General features: G+C 41.9%; 1 protein-coding gene across 2 annotated transcripts in view; it reads left to right on the top strand.

The window, feature by feature from the left end:
• Positions 1-4,108: 4,108 nt before the first annotated feature.
• LOC106576784 (kinase non-catalytic C-lobe domain-containing protein 1) overlaps positions 4,109-18,163 on the top strand; it is a 63,683-nt gene continuing 49,628 nt past the window's right edge. Inside the window, exons 1-6 of one of the 2 annotated variants that reach the window (XM_014154182.3) lie at positions 4,109-4,809; positions 7,178-7,376; positions 9,884-9,942; positions 13,986-14,132; positions 17,045-17,162; positions 17,268-18,049. In XM_014154182.3, the coding sequence (XP_014009657.1) occupies positions 4,705-4,809; positions 7,178-7,376; positions 9,884-9,942; positions 13,986-14,132; positions 17,045-17,162; positions 17,268-18,049 (1,410 nt within the window). In that variant the 5' untranslated portion in view covers positions 4,109-4,704. The other variant, XM_014154181.3, reaches the window with a different exon arrangement.

Below are 18,163 nucleotides of genomic sequence, written 5' to 3'. Positions count from 1 at the left end.
GCTATATTGTATGAATTAATTCGAACAAAAACATATATTTTTTAATTTAAGGTTAGGGTTAGACATAAGGTTAGCAGGGTGGTTAAGGTTAGGGTTAGGTCTAAAATCTGATTTTAAGAAAATAAATTCATAGAAATAGGAGGGGTTTAGCCATAATTATGACTTTGTGGTTGTGGTAACTAGTGATGATCCCATATTCCCTGAGGAAATATCTTGTGAATATGAGACTGCGTTTTTCTGCTACGGGGTTGCCAGCTATGCTAAAATATGAATTACCCAGTTAGTGTAATGCTATAGCCATTGTGCAGATGTGTGTGTTCCCCATTAATTATCTGGCTAATCTTGTAAAAAGTGTTGCCACAATATCTCAACACCACAGAGTGCTGAACAGTCAGCAAAAATGAATAGTTTCTTTCAAAACGCCATTAAATACACATTTTTCACATTTGTGTTTTTTCATCTGAAATCATTGCTTCTGGGTACCTTCATGTGTGTGTGTAAAATGTACATTTTTTCAGATTGTTAATTGATAGATTTTCGATGTGTATTAAAATATGTTTTGTTACAAAAAGCTATATATCAATTGTCTAGCTGGAATGGCATGCTCGTATCCAGACTGTGATATGTGCTTGTCTCACCTAGAAATCCTAATCCTAAAATGAATGCACTCTGGATAAGAGCTTCTGCTAAATGACTAAAATGTCAAATGTAAATATTTTACATACAGATCTCATATTACTTTATTGATAAAAAATAAAATAAATGTCACATGTACAATTCCTTATAAAGAAAAATGTAGTTATTTGTCACATTTGTCTTTGTAAAACCTAGCAGTACTACTTATTTCTCTGAGAGTGAGGCGGATATATAGCATTTTGCAACAAAACTTTTATTTGTCTCTCTGAAATGAAACCATCAAGTGATAGTGTAGTTCTGTAATGTATTTGTTTGAAATCTGTCATTGAACAATCCCAAAAAATCTATTTCATAAGTTCTTTAAACAATAAAAGCACATTTACCAACATTTCTGAAAAATGGATATATAGCGTTTTGGAAAGAAACTCTTCGAATCTAATAGTCTTTACCCCAGTCCAGCCAGGGCAGACCTCTACATCACTGCTGAGCAGCCACAGGGTGCTGCCAACATAATAGCAATCTCATTCCCTGCCACCCGCCCTGCCACCTCCATCTCGGCAGGCACCCAAACAGGCTCGACTTCAACCCGCTAGAACAGGCATGGGATTATGCTCAAATGGACTTTGTAATGATGTTGGCAATCATGTTCTGCAAATGGCATTGTACGTCTACAATATATGCCAGGCAGATCGGTGACCACCCCAATGGATTGGGCAACAATGCACCACTGGTTAGATATGGGGGACGAATCATGGCAAGCTTTATCATATCAGCTGGTGGCTGATATGAGAGAGCTTCACCCCGAGCTGGGTAGTGGTACCGTGAGACTAGAATAAGATTAATGAACCCACACAACCAGGCTCAAAACTTCTTCAGAGCCATGACCCATATTTTTAAAAGGCAGTGTTCTAAGGGACAATTAGACAATTACTGGGGGGGGGGCTCCAAAATAGGGGAGGGTTGTGTAATATTTATTTTTCTTTGGGGAGGCTTGTGTGTGTTTTGTTGGGCACAGGGGAGGGTAGTGTGTTTTTTCCTTGGTTTACATTCACAGTTTTTCAGGTTTTACTAAATCATTTCTTCCATCCTGGCCAAATTTCCTAATCTGATTGCATGCGCCTCCCCTTTCACGCTTTTCCGTGCGCTTACTATACCACTAGTCAATATAGTCTACCAGTCTGTCTATCCTGCCCTCTATCCACCATTCATAGTTGCAATAGTGGTAGGTGGATTGTTTGTCCCGTGGCTATGTACCACACATGAAATCATTAAAAGCTGAACCAACTTTTCTATATAAATCCACAAGAACAAAGAGGAATAGCTGATAGGCGGCAAAGAGGCAGGTGCATCATTGCGCATGGATCTCCGATCTAAGTGAAAATATTTGTCATTTAACTTTTCAAATGTATTACCTTATGTGTGGCATAAACACGACCAGTCACAATGTTTTAATCTCATTAGGCTACTTCAAAAGTCTCCTGTATGCTACCTGCACCTGTTCGTCCACTCTACTCTAATATAATTCCAGCATCCAAACAGTGGACCTGCCACTTAATGAACGTAAAGTGACATTTGTTACAAAACACCAAAATGTTTAATGACATTCGGAGACTGTCAAGCCATGCCTTCCATACTGAGCAGGGAGGGATGTATTTTCTGTTTGTCGAGATTGACATAGCCCTCATCCATTTGATTGTGGTGTTGGAAAACGCAAACCATGATGTTGAAGCGCCCAAAGTCAGTAATTGGTATGCAGTTACGCTTTGCTTTGGGTTGTGTGGTGCATTGGCACAGAACTGTTGGTGATAGAGAGAGAGAGAGATCCTCAATCAAATGTTAAGAATATCAGTTCATAAGTCACCAGTGCAGGTGTGATTTTGCCCTTGGTAATACATGAGTGACACTAGCAATGCAGCTTGCAATTCATGTCACGAGGAGTGCAAAATATGTGTAGGACAGACTTTGCAGCAAAAGTCCCCATGACTCATGTCACGAATTGCTTTGATGCAGAGGCACCGTGGAGCGAGCAGTAGAGTTGGTGTGTGGGTAAAATCACTGGGGAAGCCAAGCCAGAAAAAAATACATATTACAACATGTGTTGTGATAATTGACAAGTTTGCTCTATACCCTGTTAGTTTATATAGTTTCCCACTGTGATATATAGGCCTAAAGGACGAGACAATAAGACGACACAGTGGCAGAATAAATTCAACCACACATTTGTTTCATCACAAAACCGGAGAGCCACATCTAGTCCTGTGAAGTTCACAAAGCATATTGTATGTAGCAAACAGTCACATGACCTTCAACATGGTCCAGCAAGTTAATGTTGACGACATTTTCGGACCACTAAACAACAATTGATTTAGAACCTCGGTGTTACCGTAAGTCGCGAAGAAAACAGGAGCTACTGCCACTATTCCAGGACCATTTCAACTTCAACATTATCAAATCACCTATGCTTAGTCCAGTGACTGCTAAGATTCCAAAAACAAATCAGTCCAATCAACGTAAGCTAAATATGATGTGGCTGTCCATGGTACTGATTTCTCTCTCTCTGTCTGTGTGTGTGTGTGTGTGTGTGTGTGTGTGTGTGTGTGTGTGTGTGTGTGTGTGTGTGTGCGCGCGTGTGTGTGTGCGCACGCGTGCCTGTGCACATGCGTAAGAAGAAAAAAACATCATGACTCACCCTACTTGTAAAGAAACAATGCCCTCCTCCTCTCTTTCATTTTGCCAAAACGGTCTGTGACTTTCATACAGTCCGAGGCTACCTGGCTAAAATGCTTGCTTGCTAGCCTAACTTCCTTTCATGGGTAAAGATGCGGCAGGCCATCTAGTGAACATTAGCCTATTACATCTAGCTACATATTGAACTTTCATCCTCTCAGGCCAGGGGCACAATGTATGAATTTATGGTTGGATCAGAATCACCATTGGCCGGTACGGAGAATGAAGAATTAAGTCCAAATCCATATCTTCATACATGGCTAATTTAGGAAAGGGGCAATTTGAGCTAGCTAGCCACCGGAGGACAAAGACAACGAGATGCAACAGTTCAAGTTTTTTCTGTAAATTACCTTTTGCCTTTGATGTGATTGGTGTGAAGCCAAATCCAAACTTGCTTCCCTTGACACTTTTTTTTTGTGCACCAGCACCATTCACAGTTGAGTTCACTCAACAGCTGTTTGGCTGTTGTTTTATATGTATCTATGTTTATGAAGGGAGGCCAATCGCTTGTGTTCAATGCTACAGGCGGCAACAATGTCATACTATTTTTGACCAGACAGCATCAGCTAGATGGGCTACACGTACAGAGACAGAGGGCCGTTGTTTTCGATCGCTCGATTGCTTTCTCCTGTGAGATACATTCAGCCTTGAGAATTGAAGGGAAAGTATGAAACACAGAGAGACGAAAGATACATTGTAAAAAATAAAAAGTCTTGGTACATTTTGTTGGGAAGCCTGGCTTCCCTTGGCAACCATAAATACACGCCACTGCGGAGCGAATCTTGTATGTAGGGCAGCGCAGGCAACGCCTCTTCAAAACAAATTGTAACGTTATATAGGCTGTAGTGTAGTGCATAGTGTAGCCCTTGCTAGGAGGACTTGAGAACAGCAGTTCATTATGGCAATGTCAGTTGTTTCTGTGGAGGTGCGGCAGTTGTTGCCATGACAGCATATAGTTGGCAAACTCCCCTGTTGCCATCAATTATTAGCAATAGGCTACACATTCAAACGCATTGCTCTGGTCGTTTTTCAGCTGTCTTTCGCCTGTTTTGGAATTAAAAGAACCGCAGTGACACCGACCGTTTTGTGGAATGCTGCATCATGTTGCTACTTGCTGGTAGAACGGGGAACATTTGAAAAAGTAGCCAGCGCTGTCCGTGTTTGGAAAACGATTTCATGTAACGTTAATCTTTCATTCATGTAATCTTTCCTGACCTGATACACTGTTGCCAGGACAGTAAGCGAAAGGGGAAAGCTTTACAGTAGGTTTAAGGCTATGGGAGTGACACTGCACTCACCCAATTCTACAAATAGCCACAGTCTTGATTAAAACTAAATACAATGGGCACGTCTGGAACTGATGTAGTCGCATTCTCAGGGGAAGAGGAGGAAGAAGAGGAGGAATACTATGAAGTTGAGCATCTGCCTCCACTCCTTGAAGATGAGGTGAGAGTAAACATTTATGTTTAGCCTACATTATTATCATCGTAATTATTATTGTTCTCTCAATGGCATATATTATATCAGCCCAAATTATGTACCAACAATATTGTGGACTGAGGTCCCCAGGGGACAGACTTTATTGGCTGTGACATATTCACTTGTGTTATACACTTGTGCAGTCCCAGTAGATAGACTCTTGTGGGGAATGTGCTATTTAACCTAAAGGTGTTCTTCGGCTGTCCCGATAGGAAAAACATTTGAAGAACCCTTTTTGATTCCAAGTATAACCCATTTGGTTCCAGGTAGAACCCATTTAGGTTCCATTTAACACCCTTTCCACAGAGGGTTCTACATGGAACCAAAAAGGGTTCAACCTGAGACACAAAAAAGGGTTCTACCTGGAACCAAAAAGGGTTCTACTATTGGGACAGCCGAAGAACCCATTTGGTACCCTTTTTTTAAAGAGTGTATAGGCTAACCTATGCTCTTGACCGAGTGATTGAATGATTGAAGAAGACATGCTGTTTTCTAAGGTCTAATTTAATCAACAACATGCTCCCTCTCTCTCTCTCAGGATAACAAGACGAGATAAATGTGTCTGTGGCCTTTCCTTATAACTCTCATGGTGATCAGGGACCATATTAATTGTACTGTGGGGTGTACCGTAGTATCCACCACTGATCTGCATGACTAGCTTACTGTACAGATGTATTGACCCTTGCTGTGTCCTCTCTTGGCTTTATGTGGATAACACGGGCATTCATTAAAACACTACCCCATCCCTCAGTTTGAGTGTTTTAAAGCTCCAATGTTAAACAATGTACAGTGGGCAATATGGTTCAGTGCAGAACAGTTATACACAGTTATTCACTCCAGAAGTTTTGAGCTGCAGGTGCCTTTGCAAGTACTGAGACTCCAGAGACACTGCAGGGTAGTCTTGAGTGGAGGGCGGTATGTGCGAGGTCAGCCTGACAGATGCATTCAGCTGTAGCCTACACACAAGCGGAACGAGTGTAAACTTAATCACATTTTACCTTTGGATACTAAGGGGTTAATTAAACCACTAACAGCTCACCATGATTTCCCTCAATGACTTAGTCACCCACTTAGTAGCCCACCCAGAAAAAAAATCTGTCACTACTTCGCTCTGCTTTTCGTTCCTCTATCTTACTCTATTTCCTTCTCTAAACCTTTGAGGTGCTCCACCAGTGTATAGTTGGTCTTCCCTGTGGCTCAGTTGGTAGAGCATGTTGTTTGCAATGTATGCATTCACTACTGTAAGTCGCTCTGGATAAGAGTGTCTGCTCAATGACAAAAAAATGTAAAAAATGTCTTATTAGAGCTCATGGAGTGAGAGGGAAAGTTATGTAGGCCGGCATATTTAACTTGAGGAGGGAGAGGGAGAGACTCAATGTTTCTCTGCGCTGTTCTCAAGGGCAACAGTCTATTTATAGGCTTACTGTATGCTGCTGCTTAGTGACATCTTTCTGCCCTATTATTGTGCCATATTCTACAGAATTATGGGTGTGCTTTATTCACCTTCTGCAAAAAAAATTACGTTTTGTAACGAACAATAATCTCTTAGATCGCTCTCAGATCAACTGAAGAAGGATATTCTGTATTCACTCCAGTTCCAATTTTTAAAATGTATGACAACGACACAAAACCAGGGCCTGCAAAGTATCTGAGTAGGAGTGCTGATCTAGGATCAGGTTCCCCCTGTCCCTGTAATCTCATTCATTATGGTCTAAAAGACTAAACTGATCCTAGATCAGCACTCCGTCTCTGAAATGCTTTGTGTATACAGACCCAGATGTTTTACAGAGAAAATAGTCATGGAAGGTTAGTGAGGACGGGACATCCTAGTGATGAGCTCATCATTCAACTCAGAAAGACAACTTGACTCCCATTATGAAACGAATGACAACGACTGAATGCCCATGTCCCATGAGACTAGGCTTTTGTGAAAAGACAGTGGTCTGTTACACTGTTCAGTCACATGCATGTCATGGAAATGCAGAGTATTGGGCACCACGTCACAATGGAGTCTCTCTATCTCAGTGCTATCAAAGACTTTCTTTTGTGCTCATGTGCCAAGCCAACAAAAGATCCTGTCTTCTTCACGTGATGAAAATGTCGAACATGCCATGAGATGTTTTTTATTTATGGATGCAATTAGGCTTCTTCATAACACGAAATGTGCCCACTTGACTTTGCAGCATTAGGTGTAAGTGTGTTTATTGCTGCAGGACACTTACTGTATTCATTTTTTGTGTGCGTGTGTGTTACTCCTGTGTGTGTTTGTGTGTGTGTATGTCTGCGTGTGAGCACATGCATGCTTGCGTCGATGCCTGCCTGTGTGTGTCCACAGGAGAACGTGTCCCTGGCGGATATCCTGTCGTTGCGGGACATCTGTCTGACGGAGCAGGAGGTGTGGGCGGTGTGTGTGGAGTGTGTCCTGGCCTTGCAGAGTATCGCCTCATCACCCCTGTTCCACACCCTGTGCATCACGCCCGACACCCTGGCCTTTAACGCCCATGGCAACGTGTGCTTCATGGAGCAGCTCAGTGGTGAGTCAACACAGCTCAACACAACCCTGCACAGCTCAACACAGCTCAACACGGCCCTCTCTACATCACAGACGATGCGGTCTCCCTGTCTATTCAGGGTCACATTCATTAGGGCACGCACAAACGTTTAAAATGTTTTGCAACGGGAAACTAAAATGAGTGTGTCCTATTGGACAAGTCCAGGCAGTCCCTCCCTGTTTCAGTTAATGTTCTACCATTTGGTGCCTAATGAACACGACCCAGGTCTATTAGTTATTCAGTGGATTATCTGGTGTTTCATCTCATACTGTACATCTGTTAGTCAGTGCTGTCTGCTATTGTAAAAGGCTGAGGCAGCACTCTCTCCACTGATCAATCAATCTGTCTGATCTGATCTACCATGGTATCCTGAGCTCATGGATCAATATGTTCTTCCTATGGGAAGTCAAAGGGTCATGAAGATCAGGGCCCGTATTCAAGTCCCCCCTTCTATTCATTATGATTTGAAAGTTCAAACTGATCCTAGATCAGTACTCATACTCTGAGATGTTTTATGAACGGGTCCCTAGACTCTCCTCCCCATGAAAAGTTTGTTTCCAAACCCCATCATATTCTCTTTTGGTCAGCAGTATCTGTCTCAAACGAAAATTACACCTTTTTCCAAAATGATTGAAATGTAAAATGGCTGCATTTGCAAAAGAGGGCTGTTTCTTAATTAAAAAATGCTGAGCCTTTGTGCGATTACATCTGTGTGATGTGATTTTGCAGTCGTCTGCAGTGCCTGGTCTCATTTGGATGGAGAGTGTTGGTGAAACTGAGTCATATCTTTCATGTTCAGGATACTGCCTCTTTCTCACTATGGCTTGTCCCTCAGACATTGTGATAAATCCTCTCTGTCAACAGACTAGCTTCTTCCCCTCTCAACGAACCTCAATCATCTGTCTTTTACCAAACAGGGTTACGTCACCACCTGTCACACTCACCTGTGTTGTCCCTTCCACACAAACGTACACAGGCAGGCAAGCAGGCACACACACACACACACACACACACACACACACACACACACACACACACACATATGCATGGACGCACAGACATACATGCGCACTGGATTCTCTCTCTCACACACACACACACACACACACACACACACACACACACACACACACACACACACACACACACACACACACACACACACACACACAAACCCATGCAGACACATAACCATTCCGGGATAGCCTCCCATTTTCCCCATGGCAACATCAGTAATTGATAAGCATTGATGAGCTCAACAGTGTCCACATTGCCAAGGGGATTGTTGCCACGGTAACAGATATTCTGGCTGTCTATCAGTGCCTTTGACTCATCCTGGATTCACATTAGAATCTATTGCTGATCAGTAATTTGGTTGATTTGTTTTAACCACAATGGAACACTAACCAGCACTTATATGCCAATACTACTCTTCTTCCCTACATTAGGTTTAATTGAGCTTAGGAGCTTTTTCTTGAATACTGATGCATGTGTGAGATCATCACGTGTCCCCTCATGATTGAGCCTACATACAGAGTGACCTTATGTGACCAGTTAATGATCAGCATGCAGCAGTGTTATAACTCATGGGGCAGTATCCATTCAATTCATTGGTAGAAAATGGCATTATACTTTTATGACATCGACCACATTGTAATACATATTCATATAAGCTCTCTCCAGTCCCATCTGGGAGAATATGGGAGCCTTAATTTAGATAGTTTTTCTCAATCATAGTGTTAGGGAGCACATTCCTTCACTCACTGAGTTCACTGCAGTCTCCTTCCTATGTGTTTGCCCCTCCTGTCATATCATAGAGCCAGCTTACCTATGATCTCTACCCAATAGTGCTCACTTCTCCTTGGCCGTTCGTTCTGACCCTCTGGAGTGTCTGGCCTCCTCCTAGCTGGGAGCCCATCATAACTCTAGTAGTCAGAGACAGCCCCAAATCTAGACCTGACCTACTTAACTGTCTCTAACTGTGGTTAGAGGAGGCGGAAGGCAGGCGGCTTTATCCCTGCTTCCACCCCAGCACAAACACTGGCCTACTTAAGACTGAAGATTCTCCGCATCGCAACACCGAGGCTCTGATCGGGAGATAGCTGCAGTCCCATTTGTGTGGGATTGTCTCTGAGCTAATGAATGATATACAGTCTGAGTGGGTAGTTTCATTGGCTTAGCACCTGGTTTTATAATAGGCCCCGTATTGTCAATTAGGACTGATACCAACACTACATGTAATAAAACATTTGTTACACATTTTAACACTATTGTTGTGTGCTTCTTCTGCTGGACTGAATGATGTAGATGACTGGTTGCAAGTGGTTTTATTGGCTTAGCACCTGGTCTTATAATTGGCCCCATATTGTCAATTAAGATGGAATAATGTGATCATATGCTTGTGGAACGGTAGGCCTACCAACACCACATATAATAAAACATTTATTACACATGTTAACTAGATGTACTTTTGTATGCTTGTCTTGCAGATGACCCTGAGGGCTCGTTTATACCTCCAGAGTTTGACAAGACTGGCAGTACCTTTGAGGTAAGGGGATTCTTTCACTACGAATGGCTACTTCACAGCATGTTTTGTGTCTCATTGTAGCAGATGTTACAATACATTCTTGACATTGAGGGTTGAGAACAAGTAAGAAAACAACAGTTGAGGTCCCTTTCGTTTACCAGGCCTTTTTGTAATATTTTCTTATATAGTCAAGTAAGTGGATTTTGCCATTGAGAAAAAGACTTGCACTCTGAAATATGATAAGATTGCTTCTCAAGACATTCTCTTCCATTTATTGTTGTTACTGGACATAATAAAATGCACAATACGGCAGCAACCTTTCAATGTTGAAGTTTGTTTGATGAACACTGTGCCTACACATTAGTCCACCATACTTCATTTACTAGAAATCAATATTACATAAACGCTATTTCAAAACAAACATGGTGGAAATCAAAGGAATCTAAATCGTCTTTATGGATAGCAGCAAATACAGAGGATAACAATAGGTCTCACTAAGAAAGGATTTTACTCTTTCATTACATCTATCTTTCTGTCTGATTCACTTATTTTCCCTCCCTCCCTCCCTCCCCTCTCTCTCTCTCATCTCTTGTTCACTTATTTGCTATCAGATCTCCCTCTCTCTAATTTCTCCCTCTGGGTTGTGTAGCTCCATGAATTTATTTCCTGTCTTGACAACATTTATCAGTTGCTCAGTTTCAGGTTTAATGTGTGTGTCTATGGTTGTCTAATGTATCTAGTCTTCCAATATCTTCCAATGTACATAAGTGCTCCAAGTGGAGCGGCTGGGGCCATAGAAATATAATTCTTTCTAGTAATTATATTTCTATGGCTGGGACCTGCTTGTGCACACAACGGGAACTAGACATGACCTTTCAGCAGCTGGTAGATTTAACATGTTCTGGCTCTTGACATGTTTATGTGTTATGTCTCACACTTTGAGATCTGGATCTTCCACCTTTCCCATATCCACCACATAAGTATGGGTTACATTCCTTTTAATTGTTTGCAATAATGTTTGTATCTTGTCTGAGATTCGACCTAAAAAAACACCTGGTTCAGATTCATTCAAGAGCCAACATGTCAACCATAATTGCAACAGAGAGCACAATTCCCCCAAGTACAGCACAAGAGACGATTGTCAAATATCTGCAAGTTACAATAATAGTTCGCTGGAGTAAAAGTGTCTGACTTTTCAGCTTTCAGTCTCTTGAGTCTTACAAAGAGACAGGCTCTCATGAAATTCCCACTTATGTGCTGTAATTTCATCTCCACTGACTCCTGGTTTTGCAGCCAATGATCTGATGAGATCCAAGGCAAATATGGAGAGATCATTATGCGTTTGTTAGATGAGGCGCCAGAATGCATTGCCTGCCAGGCATAATGGCTCGATTACAACGAACAAGCAGAACTTAACGCACTTGTGCAGGTTACCGCTGGATTTCTTAAAACACTACTAACGGGAGATTACATGCACCTGCGGGCTAAATTGAGCTTGGTTGCAACAACGAAACCAATAAGGATAAACCAGCAGATCAGTTGATCTCTTGTTGTTACCATGTCAAGTGATTATGATACCATACAGCCGGTCTAGATTCCCTAAATCCCTCTCCCAATTAAATATCGACCTATCAGGAGCATCGAAAACCATAAGGTAGATGAACGTAAAAAATACTTATTAGAGTATAAGAATATAGAAGTAGTAGGCCTATATTTCATTCAAACGTTTCACTTTAAATGGCAAAATAATACATGCCATTTTAAATAACTTTAGTTTAAGTTGAATTTATTTGCACCAGAGAAAACAAGTGATAAACAACAATACAGATAAAAACAATGAATAATTAAAACAGTGTGCAGGTGTGGTTGAAAGCCCATGGGATTATATGAAAAGCACACTACAAAAAAACTATCTACAATACATAAGTACAAAAAAAAAAAAAAAAAGTTTGTTAAAACAAATAACAAAACCTACTAATTATAAATGTATAACACTAATTGTAAATTAATAAATGAATTGATCAGTAATCATTTGTTTACATGTGTGTGTTCATGTGAGAGTTAGGCTATATTGAGGAGATTACTGAGTAGGATCATCAGGCTGACCCCCAGTCTTCACTTGAACTTATTGAGCGAGGGTGATATTTTGGCAATGTGAGGATAAGAATTCCAGAGTATGGTACCTCTGTATCTGATAGAGAATTGACTATGTGAGGTGCGGCAGTGGGGAGGGTGAAGGTTATCGCAGTGTCTTGTGTTATATAGATGGATTTCAGAATTAACCTGGAAGAATCCATTGAAAGGTTTAGGTGAACTGTCCGGGCGGTATGAGTATTTGTAGATAAAAGAGCATAATTGGCGTACATTGTTGTAAATAGACAAGATGTTGAGTTTCTTAAACAAAAGGTGCAGATGATGCCAGGTAATTAGAGGAGGTGGCTAGGCATGCAAATGTATTTTGTATGATGAGTCATTTGTGTAGGTTGGAGGCATATGAACTGGCCCAGACAATATTACAGTAAATGAGATATGGGTAAATTAAGCTATAGTATAGAGTTAGGAAGCAAGCCTGATGAACCAAACCACTTATCTATCTGATGATACCAACAGATTTCATCACTTTGCTGCAGACAAATTGAATATGATCTTTCCAGGATAACTTTTCATCAATTAGAACTCACAGGAATCTAATTGATGTGACTGGTTCCATTTCGTTCCCACTAATTGAGAATCTGGCTCTTTTTTTCAAATTGTATTTTTGAATATTTCTTATTCTTACTAGCGAATACAATAAAGTTTTATTGTTTTACATTCAAAGATAATTTGTTTGTCTGGAACCATTCAGAAAACTTGGCCATGCCTGAGTTGACTTCATTAATTAGTGAATCCAAATTATGGGATAAAATCAAATTGGTTTCATCAGCAAAGAGAAGGGGAAGTACGGTAGAAGACACAGCAGCAAGGTCATTGATGTTGATTAGGAGTAACAAAGGTCCAGTTATCGAACCATGTGGCACGCCACAGGATATCTTGGCCCTTATAGATGCACAGCTGTTTGCGTCAACAAATTATTCTCTATCATAAACATAACTATATAACCAATTATATGTATAATCATGAAAACCGTAATAATACAATTTAGAAAGTAATATTTCAGCCATCGGATGAATCTAAAAAGGTGCCAAGAGTGTATTCATTGTTGTTAAGGGCTGTAAAGATTTTATCCACCAGTTGCAAATAGTGCCATATCTGTGATTTTCAAGTCTTTAGGAACAATACCAGTTCGCATAGATTTATCTATTTGACAATTACCACAGTAGATTTGCCGTGGTAAATGAGGAAATACTTTATTTCAGTTGTAAGGAATGATTGTCAAATAGATAAATCACCATTAGTTTGCTCACAAAGTAGGAATAAATTGTTCCCATGATAATACCAACCAGAGGGTGAAATGGTCTTGAAAAATGATGGCTGCAATCAAGACTAAAAGATAACCTTAACATCCACGTTAGGGAGCGGTAATGTTGGTTGCAATTGAAACCAGCTCTGCGGGTTATTTTAGCCCGTATTGATTGTTTTAACGAGAGATCAGCTGGCGATAATCTAGTAGCTTTCGATGGTTGCAATTGGCCTAATAGGTCTGAAGGCGTTCATATGAGGGAGGAACATTGCCTTGGCCTGGCCGACTGCAGCTTTATTGACATCTTAATGGCCTGATGAATTACTTCCTCAACCAAAAGCATGCCAACTAGGTGTAGTTTCCACCAAGACCCCACAGAGATGCCCAAAGGACTTGTGCTGCCCAAAGGACTTCTGCTGCATATACTAATAAACGGAGGTTGTCATGGGATACAGTAGTGATTTATGGCTTCTTTTTTAGTACATGAGCTGCTGACATGAGGTAAATAACACATATTTGAGGTTTTAATTCCCATATGGTTTAAAGTGAACATGTCCATACAGTGTAAACATGTCTAAGCAGTCTTATTGTTTTTTTTATGATTTGCAGTGTGGTGAATGTTATGGGTCAGTTTGAGGTCACTGACTCTCTGAATCTTCTCCAGGGACATGTGTACTCTCTGGGCTCCACCCTCTCTGCTGCGTTGGACTTTGTCATTGAGCCAGAGCTGGAGGCAGAGCTGGGGGAGGAGATTCAGAGACTGCTGGAGCAGATGCAGGAGGAGGGGCCAGAGGACAGGCCACTCCCCCAGGTAACGTCACCATCATGGATGAACTTTAATGGAGTGCTGTCTTTACGCTCTTATTATACAAATTACGGAGTGGCTGCGATTCCGAATTCTCTGCAAGTCTCTTCCCAATAGCAAAAGTCCAAAGCTTTAGTGCATGTCCGGGATTCTCTACTTTATGCACAGTCTCTGATCTACTCATTTGGCTGCCCAGAGAGCAGGCTACCAACAAACTACACTGGCAAATTTCAGTGATCAAATCAAAATCAAATGTATTTATATAGCCCTTCTTACATCAGCTGATATCTCAAAGTGCTGTACAGAACACCAGCCTAAAACCCCAAACAGCAAGTAATGCAGGTGTAGAAGCACGGTGGCTAGGAAAAACTCCCTAGAAAGGACAAAACCTAGGAAGAAACCTAGAGAGGAACCAGGCTATGAGGGGTGGCCAGTCCTCTTCTGGCTGTCCTGGGTGGAGATTATAACAGAACATGGCCAAGATGTTCAAATGTTCATAAATGATAATCACAGTAGTTTTCGAGGGTGCAACAAGTCAGCACCTCAAGAGTAAATGTCAGTTGGCTTTTCATAGCCGATCATTGACAGTATCTCTACCGCTCCTGCTGTCTCTAGAGAGTTGAAAACAGCAGGTCTGGGACAGGTAGCACGTCCGGTGAACAGGTCAGGGTTCCATAGCCTCAGGCAGAACAGTTGAAACTGGAGCAGCAGCACAGCCAGGTGGACTCGGGACAGCAAGGAGTCATCATACCAGGTAGTCCTGAGGCATGGTCCTAGGGCTCAGGTCCTCCGAGAGAAAGAAAGAAAGAGAGAATTAGAGAGAGCATGCTTAAATTCACACAGGACACTGGATAAGACAGGAGAAATACTCCAGATATAATAGACTGACCCTAGCCCCCCGACACATAAACTACTGCAGCATAAATACTGGAGGCTGAGACAGGAGGGGTCAGGAGACACTGTGGCCCCATCCGATGATATCCCCGGACAGGTCCAAACAGGCAGGATATAACCCCGCCCACTTTGCCAAAGCACAGCCCCCACACCACTAGAGGGATAGCTTCAACCACCAACTTACCATCCTGAGACAAGGCCGAGTATAGCCCACAAAGATCTCCGCCACAGCACAACCCAAGGGGGGACGCCAACCCAGACAGGAAGACCACGTCAGTGACTCAACCCACTCAAGTGACGCACCCCTCCTAGGGACGGCATGGAAGAACACCAGTAAGCCAGTGACTCAGCCCCTGTAATAGGGTAGTGATGAATGGAGAATGGTGCTCATTTAATAACGTTAGATGACAAGATCACAACATGATAGTATTCTACATAACATAACCAAATACAGTCTTCAGAAACCATTCATACCCATTGACTTATTCCACATTTTGTTGTGTTACAGCCTGCATTCAAAATTGATTACATGTATTATTATTCTTACCCATCTACACACTATACCCCATAATGACAAAGTGGAAACATGTTTTCAGAAATGTTTGCAAATGTATTGAAAATGAAATACAGGTACATAAGTATTCACACCCCTGAGTCAATACTTTGTGGAAGCACCTTTGGAAAACAGATACAAGAGACATGACATACTGATATGCAACTGGATGTGCACAGACACTGAACATGAGCAGCACCGTGTGGAGGAGCAATGACAGTGCAATGTAGATAGGTAGTAATGGGAAGGTTGGCTATTTTTAATGAGACTGATATTTTTTACTCGTTCAGTCAAAAGAACAAATCTTTCGACAAATTTTGTTTATTTGAGTGAGTAACGTCCAGAGCACGCAGGACACTATCAGTGAACAAGCCTCTCGTTCACATCTCGTTCACCATAGTGGGCTTATTGGATCTGTCATTTGTAACTGCTTTAAACAATGTACATTTGTTGACTGCTAGGCATACAAAATCGATTATTTCTTGATACATTTAAAAGGAAATCTAGTTGTGGACACAACCGGACTAGATTGTGAACGACTCTTGATGTAATGCATTGCTTGACTGCTGTGAGGGTGAAAAGCACAATATCGTTTGTGAACTGTAGTCCCCCCATATTCACCCCCCCCCCCCAAAAGATTTGTTCTCAAGTTTGAGTTTGTTGAGCAGAGGCGGTGTATGTTTTGGTTCTATAAAGCTGTGTTCATCATAACATTCAATAATCAATTGAATTCCTTCTTGCACCACGCGATTAATTATTAGTTCTGAACATGTAATTTTGTTCTCTATGTTGCCTGCTGCATGATCTATTGTCCTGCACGCATATATGACAGAGAGTTATTAGTTGGAGCAGAGCACGTCTCTAGATCTTCATGAGCCGGAGGAGTGTGTATCAATCATGCTGTAGGACTTATTGGGGCCAGCAGGTCAAACAAACAGCAAAAATTAACGAGTCACTCAGAAAAAAACGAATCCTGACTCAAGTCAGTAAAAATAGTTGTTCAAAAATAACAAATCGTTCTCAAACGGCACATCACTACAGATAGGGAAAATCAAAATGGAGGATGTCACAGTCATGCTCTAAAAAGCGAGTCGCACACTCTATATACAATCTCCCAGTAATTTATTGGGTAAAGCGTCAATGTTTCGGCATCATTGTGCCTTCTTCAAGGTCACTAGTCATGCACGAAACAAGAATTCTGCCCAGGAGATAAAACTCAGATATGAAGTTTACACCAATATTTTATTTTGGGAAACAAATGAAATTGGTTTCAACATTGTGTCCTCAACAGTGAGTCATCAACAATGAAATAGCAAAACATATTAAAACCCTGAAGTGCATAGTTTATATTTATATTAATATAATCTGAACGGTAAATGTGAGAAACGTACCGTTTCTATATAAACTTACCATTGCGTCATAAAGTACTTTATGTCTATGCTAGCTGATATATTATGTGTCTTCCTCTCAGGACCTCCTCTCCCTTGCAGAGGAAAAGCTAGTAGATACCTCTTCCACAGCCCTGTGCCGGAAACTCTCTTCTATAGGACGAAGAGTTCTGTCAATCGAATCTGTCGCAACATTTCAAGGTTTGCCTTTAGACATGGGATATGTCTGTGTATATCTATGTAAACTTACATTTCTATTGTAGTCCACTGTGTCCATTTCCATACTACCTGTGTATCTATCCACAGATGGGTGGGATGGCTCTTGGGAGGCTCGATGGCAGCAGCCCAAACCCAACTGGCAGCTCCACAAGAGCATCAGCTCTGAGGACAGTAGCTCCAAAGACCAGGGCATTGTCTCACATACCACGGCAGAGAACCCGGACTTAAACGACTCCAATGGCCTGCATCGGCATCACGTATGTGGAGCCTGGGACTCCACCCTTTGGGCGGACGGTATGGGGGATGTGGAAGAGAATGGATGTGTCAGAGAGGAGGACATGTTTGGTTCTCAGTTGGATAGCAGATCTCAGAATAGTTCTCCTGTACACAGGAGGGCTCAGGAGAGGGCTGGGAGGGTGAGGGGGGTTCTGAATCGTTCCTGCTCCGTTCCAGACTCCAATAATCCCCCCGCATTCCCGCCCGCGCCCCATGGGGATATCAGTGTCAATGTATCGGACCTCACAGAGATAGGAGCTGAGGAATGCATGGGGCACGGGTCTGTTTGGAGCAAGAGAGGGGACAGAGAGAAGGCCCCTTATCAGTGCAATGACTCCGAGCAATGGGACTCAGCGAGAGACAGTGAGACATTAGAAGGGGAAAGAGATTCTACCATGCCCAAATGTGGTGGTGAAACCGATTCAGACAGTCAAAGTGGAACACGAGATGAAACCTCTTCGTCCCGCCCAGCTCAAGACCCGGACATGTTGGTCGACTCTGCTTGCAACATGACTTTAACCTCCAACCTTTACACTCCCAATAATCACATGACTAAAAGCATGCTGTGCCTCAATGAAGAATCTCAGGATGAGGTGAGTTCAAGGATTAGTTTCATGTACTGTACAATGTATGTAGATGTGATGCCTTCGTTTCAGGAAAGTTCTTTTTCACAACTCTTCCGGACGGTTTCCCAGACCCAGATTAAG

The sequence above is a fragment of the Salmo salar genome, chromosome 18 (genome assembly GCF_965601325.2).
Source record: "Salmo salar chromosome 18, fSalSal1, whole genome shotgun sequence".
Taxonomy (NCBI): Eukaryota; Metazoa; Chordata; class Actinopteri; order Salmoniformes; family Salmonidae; genus Salmo; species Salmo salar.
Note: the sequence above shows the minus strand (reverse complement) of the source record. Positions and strands in the feature narration are given on the sequence as shown.